The sequence below is a fragment of the Mobula birostris genome, chromosome 30, assembly GCF_030028105.1.
Source record: "Mobula birostris isolate sMobBir1 chromosome 30, sMobBir1.hap1, whole genome shotgun sequence".
Lineage (NCBI taxonomy): Eukaryota > Metazoa > Chordata > Chondrichthyes > Myliobatiformes > Myliobatidae > Mobula > Mobula birostris.
Genome location: NC_092399.1, coordinates 20,608,515 through 20,621,415, shown reverse-complemented (window position 1 = coordinate 20,621,415; position 12,901 = coordinate 20,608,515). Strand labels below are relative to the sequence as shown.

The window sequence follows — 12,901 nt, the reverse complement described above, 5'->3', positions numbered from 1 at the left end:
TGACTCTTGCAAATTTTGACATATATTTCGTCGAGAGCATTCTGACTGGTTACATTACAGCTTGAAATGGATGGTCCAATGTACAGAATTGCAAGAGGTTGCATACAGTTGTAGACTCAACCAGCTCTATCGCAGGCTCTTCTTCTAGAGGAGAAAGCCTCAATGAGGTGGTGTTCATCACTAAGGACTCTTACCATCAGACACATGCCCTCTTCTCATCACTACAACAGGAGCTTGAAGACCCACATTCAACAATTCAGAAACAGCTTCCTCCCATTCACCAGCAAATTTCTAAATGGTCCATGAACCCATGAACACAATCTTGTTATTCCATTTCTTTGCACTATTCACTATAAATTACAGAAATAAGTAGTGCAAAAAATTAAATAATCTATATTAATATATGTCTTTGCCCTGTACTGCTACAAAACAACAAATTTCATGTAACCTAAGTGAGTGATAATAAATCTTATTCCAATTCTGGATTGGTAAGTAAAGTAGTCACTGTAAATTGCCCCTACTGTGTAGGGTGATGAGTCAAAGGGCCTACTCCTGTGCTCATTCTCTCTATGACTTACAATAGTAATTCATCACATTTTAAAAAGCAATTTGGTGCCATTGATTTTAATTGATTTATGAAGTCTCTTTGTTGGCTATTTATCTTTTTGTAGTTTTTTCCCCAAATATTGACTGTTGATCATATTTGAGGGTACTCTGAGAAGGAATTACTAATGCTGAAAATGCAAGAGTGCCCTGAGGAGGAATTACTAATGCTGCTAACTATACAATGGAGCAGATTGATTTGTTTTTTTCTGCAGCAGTATTTGTTATTGACCATACCTCTACCGATGTTAATCTAATTATCTTGCAGGATCAATCTTATTTCTGACTTTTGCATGTTTTTAATCTATTCAATATATGACTGCCGTAATTGATTTACTTATTTATTTATTTGTTTTTAATTTTATTAATTTTTTCTCTTCTATATTATGTATTACTTTGAACTGCTGCTGCTAAGTTAACAAATTTCACGTCACATGCCAGTGATAATAAACCTGATTCAGATTCTAATTCCATCATCATGTCATTATATACTTTCTTCAAGCCGCACAATGGTGAAGCAGCTTGCACTGTTGCATCACATCTCTGCTGATCCAGGTTCAGTTCTCGTCTCCACTGCCATCGATGGAATTCACAATTTTCCCAGTGCTGACATTTGTTTCCTCTAAGGGTTCCAGCTTCCTCCCATGTTCCCTAAATGTGTAGGTTAGTTAGTTAATTAGCTCCCATACCTTGTCCCAGCAGCAGGCAGGCAAATGGCAGGGTAGGATGGCGAGGGTGTGGAGAAGTAAGTTCAGATAATATGAGAGATAATTAATTATACTTTATACTTTATACCTTATTGTCGCCAAACAATTGATACTACAGCGTACAATCATCACAGCGATATTTGATTCAGCGCTTTGCGCTCCCTGGAGTACAAATTGATAGTAAATATTAAAAATTTAAATTATAAATCAAAAATAGAAAATAGAAAAATGGGAAGTAAGGTAGTGCAAAAAAAAACCGAGAGGCAGGTCTGGATATTTGGAGGGTACGGCCCAGATCCGGGTCAGGATCTGTTCAGCAGTCTTATCACAGTTGGAAAGAAGCTGTTCCCAAATCTGGCCGTATGAGTCTTCAAGCTCCTGAGCCTTCTCCCTGAGGGAAGAGGGACAAAAAGTGTGTTGGCTGGGTGGGTCGTGTCCTTGATTATCCTGGCAGCACTGCTCCGACAGCGTGCGGTGTAAAGTGAGTCCACGGACGGAAGATTGGTTTGTGTGATGTACTGGGCTGTGTTCATGATCTTCTGCAGCTTCTTTCGGTCTTGGACAGGACAACTTCCATACCGGGTTGTGATGCACCCTAGAAGAATGCTTTCTACGGTGCATCTATAAAAATTAGTGAGGGTTTTAGGGGACAGGCCAAATTTCTTTAATTTCATACTTTCATAATGATGGGAAGTAAGTGGTGGAAAAGTCAGGCTAGCATTCTGGAGAGCCAGAATAGACTTTTTGAGTCAAACAGCTGCCTCTCTGTCATAAATAAATAAGAGAATAATGCAAGAAAAGTATTTCAGTAGTTATATCTAAAGAGAGTAAAGAAAGAGAGAATTTGTAAATTAACTTACATTTTTATCAGTTAAAAACTCTCAGGTTGATATTCATCATCTACTGCACTACTCCTTGAGAAAATTCTGTGTTATTGGTGGTGTAGATGAATCCAATTAATTTATAACTACCTTACAATTGTTTTGGAATTCTTCTAATACTTTGTTTATTTTTAATACTTAAAATAACCATATTTTGATGTGTTAAACAGCAAGAAAAATTAGGCATCTATGTGCTGGACAATTAAGTAATATTTGAAATAAGTCATGCTTTACATCAGAACATTTGCAGAGAGTTGACATTTACTGAGAGAAATAAAAACTACCTTTTGACCTTAGACCTGTAAATTCCCACAAGAATCAAGGCCAACCCATGTTTTCTTTCATGCACACTTACATATCACATCAGCACAGAGCTGCTTTGTACCTTCACTGTCTGGATGGTAATCACTCCTGCTCACTGTTCAACCCTCCAGAAATTAATGGGATGAAAATTGCACAGCTTGTCTTCTTTACTAAGTTGCTAGCTGGATTGTTGACATGAAAAGTTACCCTTGTGTATAAATTTGAATGTTATCTCATTTGTACTTTGTTATCTCTGGGCTTGACTTGCACAGTCACCCTTGGGTGACCTTCAGTTTGTCGTTTGTAAGACTGTTCTCAACCAAAATGTTTATGTTTGTGTTCAAACCAATACGGCACCAAATACCAATTCATCCATCTTTAAACGAGGAAAGCTAGAGGTACTGTACGTAGCTAACAAGGCAGCACCAGGATCAGATAATGTCCATGCTTGAAAGCCTTTCATCAGAAATGCAGGTTTTAAGATAGAGCATAGAAGATTATATTATACTACACACCCTTTGCTGACCTTATAACCTACTCTAAGATCAATCTAAACTTTCCCTCCTACATAGCCCTCCGATTTTCTATCATCCAAGTACTCATTGAGGAGTCTCTTAAATGTCCCAAATGTATCTGCTTCTACCAGCAGCATGTTGCAAGGACCTACCACACTTGCATAAAAGAAAAATTGTACTTCTGACATCCCCCTATACTTACCTTCAATCACCTTAAAATTTTATGCACCCTTGTATTAGCCATTTCCACCCTGAGAAAGAGTCTCTGGTTATCCACTCATTGTCTCATATCATCTACTTTGACACATCTGTTAAGCAACTCTTCATTTTCCTTCGCTACAGAGCAAAAAGCCCTAGCTCACTCAACCTATCCTCATAAGACAGGTTCTCCAATCCAGACATGATCCTGGTAAATCTCCTTGGCACCCTCTCTGAAGCTCCCACATCCTTCCTATAATGAAGACAACCAGAACTGAACACAATATTCCAAGTGTGGTCTAAGCAGATGGAAGAAAATGGAGGAAAGAAGAGAACAGAGGAAATATAAGGATTATTATACATGGTTAATTGAAAGAGGATGTGGGACATCCAGTTAAACTGCTTCGCTTGTGTCTTTATTGCCTGGGGTTCAATCATGACCTCAGGCACTGTCTGTGTGGAGTTTGCACATTATCAAGCTATATGGGTTTGCTTCAGTTGCTTTGAATTCCTCCCACATCCCAAAGTTGTACAGGTTAACTGGTGGCTATAAATTACCCCGAACGTATAGTTGAGTGGTGAAATTTGGGAGAATTGAATGCAATTATTGTATAATTGATATAAATGAATGCTGACATCCAGTATGAATTTGGTGGGCTAAATATCTTGTTTCCATGCTATATGATGCTAAGAACTGTTAAAACTAATCAATTAATTTTCTAAATTTACAGTAATCTCATGTGCAGAACTAGGATTTCCAACACACGGTAATAAGATTGGGACATTAAATACGTATGGGGCAACAGCCATCTTTTCCTGTAACACTGGATACACAATGGTAGGATCCCGGGTACGGGAATGCCAGGCCAACGGACTGTGGAGTGGAATGGAAGTGAATTGCCTTGGTTAGTATTTGGAGATCTATGCATAAATGCTTGGTTCATGAATAGTTCCGCAAGCTGCACACTATAAAGTTGTGTTGTATTATTTGTTTATTTTAATTTCATTAAAGTTCAAGTAAATACCACTGAAATGCAACATACACTTGATTTTGCAATTTTGCAATTAAGTACTTGCTTAAAGTAAGAGGCTAAGGCAACTAGTTTCAAGATCAAGTTGCCTTGATTATTCATGAAACTTCGAGCTGTTATCAGCTTGACATATGTTGTAACTTTAATGACTAGTTGCTAAATTAACTGACCTGAATTAATTTGCATTACAGAATGTTATCACAAAATTAAAACACCATGACTTGAATGCACTGAGAGTAACCAAACTGCTTGTAAACAATATAAGATCTGTTCATATAAATAAGTATAGGAACAGCTAATATTTCTTGTCCTTTCTGAATTCTTCCCATAAGTTGCTATTAATTGAGCCATTAATCACACTGAATGAAGCTTCTTTGGTTTCAGCTGGTCACTGTGGGATGCCCAAGTCCATTGTCAATGGTCAGGTAATTGGTGAAAACTTCAGCTACCGTGGGACAGTGGTATACCAGTGCAACCCAGGATTTCGCCTCATTGGAACTTCAGTTCGAATTTGCCAGCAGGATCACAAGTGGTCAGGGAAATCGCCTGTATGTGTGCGTAAGTATCACTTGATTTAGTTTTCAATTGCTGTTCCTCTTCACGCCTTGTGGTGTATCGAGCAGCAATCTTGCCATTTGTTTAGCGTTTGTCTGTTTTTTATGAGGCCGAGTTGTTAGCTCAGTGCTCAACCCAGCACGGATGGAAAGCGTGCAAGGAGCCGGCCAGATTTGAACCTGGATTTGAATTCACCTCAAAGTTCAGTGCAGATGCCACCACCCCGCCTGCCGGCTAATTTAGTTATCAATAAAGGAGAGAAAGTGGTGAAGGTCATGGTTCATTTGTTTTAATTTTAGTCCATATATCTCAAATATTTCTTACTTATTTCATTAGATACTTGTTTTCAATTCTTGGTTAACAAGATTTTTTTCATAAAATGGGTCAATGGATAGTGTGGTGATTGGCAACTGAAATCATGGTACAACGTTTGGTGGATGGCTAAGTATGCCTGTGGAGATTCAATGCTTCTACCTGCAAGATTCTCTGTCCATCACTTATCCCAAGAATTTCTGGTTCACCCTTACATGTAAGCATCAATGAATATTTTGGGCATTACCCCTTCAGTGAAAATTTTTGTTATACTTTGTGCATAACATCTCACATGTTGCATGATTTTGTAGCCAAAATAGCAAACTGTCTGTTCTTTTCCTGAAAGTGGACTTGGGAGACTGTTGGCCATTCACCCAGTCTCTTAGGGTGTTGGTGAGACATTGAAGCCCAGTGCTTATTCGAGGACAGATTGTGGTGCATGCGTGTTTTTTGAGGAGGAGCAGTGATTTCTGCTGGGTGTGATGAGGTATCGGGGTAGGACTGTCCATTGATGAGGTAAAGAGACAACAGTCACACACTGGGGAGGATCAGAATGGGGTGTTGTGGGGAGGGGGATTTGGGAGGAATGGCAGTCATTTTGTGTCACAATAATTGGGGAAAGCTCTTGATGCTTGCATTTGGAACTAGGCAGGACAAGTTGTTTGTTTGGGCATTGAGTAACACATTAAGTCTTCCAGTTCACAAGTGTATAAGCAAAGTGATGTTGTCTCAGAAATATCTATTCATGTCTTCCCACAGGAAAACCTGGTTCACAATCCCCTGCTGCAATGCTTTAACATCTCCTGTCTCCCTAATATGGAAATGAGCGACTCTTGCCAGGATATGTGTAGACAAATGTTACCAGTGATATAAAACAAGTAGCTTTAATTGCATAAAACTGAAATAAACAGGGATTATTCATACGTGCAAAACAAATTTTGGTTCTTAATAGTTAAAATTTAATCCCAAAGATAGCCATTCATCTTTCCCCATATTATAAGCTTCACTCTGCTGCCCACTATCACTGTGCATTAATACTGAGTGAGGGAAAGTGCTATTTGCTGTCTGTCTGCTGCCTCTCTGACTGATTAAGCACTAGGACCCTTGCAGCAGCAGTGAAGTAAAGCCTGTTTCTCCTTCTCTGTTCTCCTCTCCGGCATTCCCATTCAGTATTATTTCCCAATAATGACACAGCTGGTCTCTAATTGTGAATCGCAGTCAAGATGTCAGGCTCTTCGATTCAACAATGTACTTGCTTCAACTTAAATTTTTAACAACAGATGATCTTGTTTCTTGTACTGTCTGAAACAGAATATTTGGTAGTTTACTTTGGACAATATGAATTTTCTTCAGTATGTATTACATTTGCAATGCCCAGTGGAGCAATAATTCTTAAAATTAAAAAAAAAGCAGGTGTGATAGCACATCTTTGCTACAGCTACCAGAAAAAACTGGACAACCGCAAATAGGCTCAGAAGTCGACGTGCCGAAACAGAGCAAGCACTACACCAATGGGGCGCCTGACAAACCCCAGCTTGCCCCTGTGTTGCCAACCCAGGACGTCTTCTGACTGGTCCAAACATGCCCTCTCACCAAGATCTGAGACAGCTTTGCTGCGGACCATCAATGTGGCCATGAACTGGAGGAGTGGCTTGATACAAAACAATTAGAAGTGCGAAGAAAAAGAACATCTGCCTTACGAAACAACAACAACACAAGGGCTTGAATATTCTTTTAATGTCTAGCAAGTTGAATGCAGAACCCTAGAATCTCGTCGACTACGTTCCTTGTTTTAAGCCATAGCTCAATCCTTTGCAATAAGCAGAATAATGCTTCATTGCTCTTGGTAAGATTATATTTTTTAAAATTAATTCTGAACAGAGACATAACATATATTGATGGAGCTTGGGTTATGAACCTTTTTTAGCATTGGTAACATATGGAAGTAGTTTCCTCCTACAAATGAGACTAGGAATAACCAGTGATTCTCTACCAGCTGATTCTCTACTCTTTATACTGAATTAATGGTGATATTCACTTCCTGTCGGTTCTAACCAATCTGTTTCTTCATATATTAACTCTATGTAAAGCTATATTAAGGTGTTGTGTACATCAAGCATTTTACTGTGTCCATCACTGAGATTATTTAATAATGTTGTATTACTCATAGTGCAAAAACTGCATCCAATTTCCATATCAGGTGAAACTTTGTGCCAGAAATACAGTTCCTAATAGCAGAATATAAGCTAATTGCTGATCATTTCCCAGTATCAGAGACAAGTTCTTGTACACGGTGAATAGAGTAGTTTTATATTAAGCAGTGATTATCTGTTTATCCACCATATCCGTATAGCATTGTATGAAATCAGTAACCTTTCAGCAAATTGATTCATTTCTACATTCCTGAATTTAGAGGAGTCAGTATCATAAATAACTGGGATAACCACAAGCATTTTTTACAGGTATACTGTATCAACAATATATACATTCTGCAAGAATTTGACCATTTGGTAGGCATCTGTGTCCTAAATCTCTTTCAGACTGATTAGATTTCCAGTGGTGTATATTGGGTTCCTTACATGAGATCTGTGTATTTATATATTGTTGATTTCATAGATGTGCCATAATTTTTATGCACTGATTGAATTTCACAATACAGTGGATTCCAGTCAATTGGGACAGCCACTATTTGGGACAATTCTTAAAGAACAAAACAAAGCAAGAAAATAGCCAGGATTCCCTTTTGTTTATTTGGGACATTATCCCACTTAATTGGGATTGGAGACTGTTGCCAAACTGTTTCTAACTAGCTTCAGTCATGTGAACTTGTGTAGCCATTAGATACTGCACTGTGCATAGGGTGGAAAGTTTTAAAATAATATCAGTTGCATGTGCTTGTGTTCAAGAAATAGTGATTTTGTCACTAACAGTTGGTGAGAAATAAGCAGTAAGTTATCTTAGAACTCATTTGCCTACCGCAGTTTCAAGTATTCAGGCTTGGAGATTCCAGGAGCGAAAATGAAATGATTCCACTTCTTCAAGTTAGGAACTACAAAGAATTTGAAGGCATCAACAATCATTTTGAATGTTACAATGAAAGTAAAGATTCGGTGGATGCAAACATTGAAAGCACTGGTTGAAGACAGTGCACTGTCTGTAATAGGCGATGTGTTGATTTTATTCATTTACAACCAATCCAGAAAACGTGGTATTCTCCATCACGAACTATTAGGAACTAATATACACCTTTATAGTACTGTAGTAGTACTGATGGTGTTCTAATTTATTCTGCATTTCATTTAGATGCAGAATTTATTACTCAGTTAAACAGTAGTTTGTCCTTTTTATACCATTTTAACTACTTACATGAAACTTTAGATAATTGAGGTCCAAAATGTACTGGTCCCAATGTGTCCCAATTAAATGGAATGCACTATATTCGAGTTTTTTTTAGAATGCTCAGTTGTTACTGAGTAACTGTTATATTATTTACCTTTTCTAGCTCTTTCATGTGGTCACCCTGGTAATCCAGTGAATGGAGTAACTCACGGAACTCAATTTAACCTGAACGATGTGGTTAGATTTACCTGTAATCCAGGTTACTTACTGCATGGATCTACTAGCTCCCAGTGCCAATCTAATGGGCAGTGGAGCAATTCCTTTCCTGCATGTAAAGGTACAAGCTCTAACTATAAAGCAGTTTCAAAGATTTTAACATGTAGAAAGATGGTCCATAGAGTTTGAATATATTCTTATTTTCTTGTAGTTGTTAACTGTTCAGATCCTGCACATGTAGAAAATGGAATTCGCCGAGTACAATTGAACATTGCCCAGAGATTTAGTTATGGCAGTACGGTCTCGTATGAGTGCAATGCTCGATACTACCTGCTGGGATCAGATGTGCTGACATGTCAAGGTGATGGCTCCTGGGACAAGTCACTCCCAAAATGCCTCTGTAAGTGAAAATGCTGCCTTTAAATGAATGTATTATTCTGCAAAAGAGAATAATTTAATCCTAGTGTGTAATTTGTCTTAGTAGAAGTTAGTAATAAATTCAGATATTGATGTCATTTCATTGAGCAGTAAAGAAATAAAATTATAAATTTAATTGTTAACTAACATGGTCAGACATATAGTGTGTTCGGAATATAAGAATTTCCATTTAGAAAGGAGTTGCGGAACTTCTTTAACCAGAGGGTGGTGGATCAGTGGAAGTTATTGGCATAGATGGCTGTGGAGGTCAAGTGATTTTGGGTAGATTTGAAGTGGAAGTTGATAGGTACTTAATTAGTATGGGGGGGGTCAAAGGCCAAATGCGTAAAAAGAAAAGGGCTAAGAGGGAAATAAATTAGCTGTGATCATGTGGTGAAGAAGAGTTGTTGGGCCAAATAGCGCAATCTTGCTTCTGTGTCTTATTGTCTGATGGAATGCTGTGGAGAGGAAGTTAAAATGTTAATCTGATCACTCAGTGGAATTTATTCAATGCATTTCTACTTAATGACCTGAAGAATCTCTATAATTCACAAGAGGAAAGTCAAAAATGAAATGAATTTTTTTCTCAGTCAAGCAAAATGTGAAAATTCAAGAGATGCCGGGCATCAATCAGTTTCAGCTATTGTATTGTGAGGATTTAAAATACTAAGCAAGCATGTCCATTTTAATGATAGAGCTTAGATCCAGTCCACTTTTGGTGACAGGAGAGGAGTACTTTCAAGCAGTGATTGTACTATTAGTGACAAGTGACTGACAACTGAGCTAAGAGGGTTTAATTGTTGCTCTAATGCTGTTATTATGGTCAACACTGAAAGGACAATAATCATGCATTTCCCAAAGGGAAGGCTGATACTGCTGATTCTAGCATCCCCATTTTTTTTATTTAGCCATGTCAGTGCAGTTATGGTCAGTTTTACAGTGTAATGATAGAGAGCACTGACAACTTGGTCATCGGAATTGGCATTGGTGTATTATTGTCTTGTAGTAAAAAGATTGTTTTGCATACCATTTATACAGACCAGATCATTATACAGTGCATTGAGCTAGAATAAGGTAAAACAATAACACTGCAGAATATAAGTGTAAAAGAATGGACTCAAAAAGGAAGTGCAAAATGATAACGATTGTGAAACCAGGAGTCCATTTATCATAGAAGAGTTCCATTCAAGAGTCTGATAACAGTGAGTTAGAAGCTGTCCTTGAGCCTGGTGATTCATGCTTTCAGGTTTTTGCATCTCCTACTTGATGAAAGGGGGTAGAAGAGAGAACGTATGAGGTGGGTAGTCTTTTCAATTATGCTGTCTGCTTTACTGATGCAGCGGGAAATATAGACAGAGTCTATAGAGGGGAGTCTGGTTCCTGTGATGTTCTGATCTTTGTTCACAACTCTCTGCAGTTTCTTGTGATCGCGCTGTGATGGATATTCACTTCCTGGCCCAGGGGGCCTCTTCTATTTTGCCAAGCTCAGCTTTCTAAACACAGCAGCGGATATTTATGGAGATCAAGGAGTTGGTTTTGAATAAGATAGCCTTCCAACTAATATTCTATGCTTAGATGCTGGTCATAAACAGGAGACAGTCTTCAGCGTTTAATGTTGTTTGAGGTTGAAAGGACCACTTTGCAAACTGAGGTACTGCCTACAGAAAGTAGAATCTTGGATCACAGCACCTAGACTGAATTCTCGAGAGGTGTACTCTAAGACAATGTATATGTTAATTTTTCTTGTTTCAAAACAGACAATGCTGGCTAAGTTATTTAGTTCAAAGAAGCCAGTAGGTCAGGTGGATAATATCATTTAGTATATCAAATGACTGATGTGGTAATAAGTTGAAAGCTTTGTGTACTGATGGAGTCAGCTTTGCAGCATTAATTGTGGGAGTCAGGAAACTGTGTCTCCAAGAAGCTTTTAGACCGTTTGTGTAAAAAGGGTATGCAAGGAAATAACATAGAAATGTGTAGTCACCTAAGTGGTAAAGAAACAAGATAAATGTTAAGAGTTGTCTGGGCTTTTTTGGAACATTTAAGGAACATCAAGAAGAATGATAGAAAGACAGGGTGACTCAAATCGATTCCTCTGGCTTCAATTTCTGTGATAGGTGATTCATTCTCCTGCATCATTAGTATGTCTTTTTAGCTTATAGGAATTGTAATTGTGTTTTGAAAATCCTTTGTGTTTTACAAATGGTTTGTAATTTGTATGTCTTTTATACAATTGAAATCCTCTGTGAGATTTTAATGTTGTTTGGATTTAAACGTGTATCACTGAAAATAAATGGACTGTGTTTGAATGGCTTTGTTAGCTGGAAGCATCTTCTCCATGATAGGGAAGGGGACCCACCACTCAAATAGTGGGTATTGACAATTAAACTTGCCATGGGGAATAAGCAGGGAAGTGAACTAATCTTTGAAGATTTGATTGTTACAGTATTACCTCCCTTTAGTGAGGGTACCCAAGGCTATTTAAATCGGATGGGGCTTAAGATCTCCATCTGAGTTTAAAACCTTGCGTTCAGCAAACCCAATACCATCACAACACGCAAAGCAGTTGCTTTACCAAGTTTCTCTGCATCCAGACAGAATGCTTACTGTGGAGAATCAATAAAACTTATTACGATCACAAATCCCAGCCCATTCTGATTGCTGTTCTGAGCATACCTTGATCATCGTATGACTGAAATAAAACCTTACACTGTTGTTACTGAGTACAAGTTGCTATGGAAACTGCCACTGGAGCATCGCTCTTGGAATTTTCCAGCATTTGTGGTTGCTAGAAAAGGTTTGTAGTTGGAATGTTACCTTAGATACATGAAGTAACTCCTGTAAATTATTTGAAATAATTATTTATCTGATACTGTTAGATAATGTACTTTGCCAGTGCGTGTCATATTGTAAACATATACCAGACAGTCTTTGGTAACTATGAGTGAAACTCACCCTCCAGGACAAGGGAGTATCTTAGTTCATTATCCATTGCACAGGCCTTGTTATCTTCTGTTCTACAACTGAATGAAATGGCAACAATAATCTCCAAATCCATGGGTTATAAGGGAAGATCTGCATTGTGGTTTACCTTTAAAAATGTAATGACAGATGATTAAAAGTGATCATTTCCTTGTAAACTCTCTTCGGCTGTTCATGATACTGTCTAATAGCGTCATCACGTAATGGACACCAAAGAGACAGAAATTATGCATCCTACGAAACAGATGTGAAATGAGCTTTTAACACAAAAATGGTAGTAGAGCTGCTGTCTCACAGCCTCAGAGACACATGTTCCATTCTGATCTCTGGTATTGTCTATTGATGTCTTCCTTGTGACCCCATGGATTACTTTCATGTACTCCATTTCTTCCCCCCACATTATATGGCTTATTAAGTTAATTGACCATTAATAAATGTCATTTGTTTGAAGGTGAATGGTAGGGAATCCAGGATGATGGGAATGTGTAGATTAATAGAAACTGCTGCTTAATTGTAGCCATAATCTTTGTAGATACTATATCCCTAACAACCAAAAACAATTATCTCTTGGAGCCACTCAGTAGTCACAACTCATTATTTAAATAACACATAAATTTAAATTGTGTCCATATTGATAACAGCTACCATTCATTTCTTTGTAAATATCTTTGGGTATTTATCTCTGTATACTACATATGCTAAGTTCAAAGTCAAGGATTCAAAGTACATTTATTATCAAAGTAGATATATAGTATACAACCCTGAAATTCATCTTCTTCCCCACAGACAATGATGAGACAAAGAACAACCATGGAACTAACCCTTTCAAAGAAAATCATCAA

General features: G+C 37.8%; 1 protein-coding gene across 1 annotated transcript in view; it reads left to right on the top strand.

Annotated features, from left to right (window-relative positions):
* The window catches only part of csmd2 (CUB and Sushi multiple domains 2), a 689,393-nt gene that overhangs the window by 570,251 nt on the left and 106,241 nt on the right, over positions 1-12,901 (top strand). The window contains exons 47-50 of the mRNA XM_072247323.1: positions 3,939-4,112; positions 4,623-4,796; positions 8,608-8,781; positions 8,872-9,060. Coding sequence (XP_072103424.1) covers positions 3,939-4,112; positions 4,623-4,796; positions 8,608-8,781; positions 8,872-9,060 — 711 coding nt within the window. The remainder of the gene's footprint in view (positions 1-3,938; positions 4,113-4,622; positions 4,797-8,607; positions 8,782-8,871; positions 9,061-12,901) is intronic.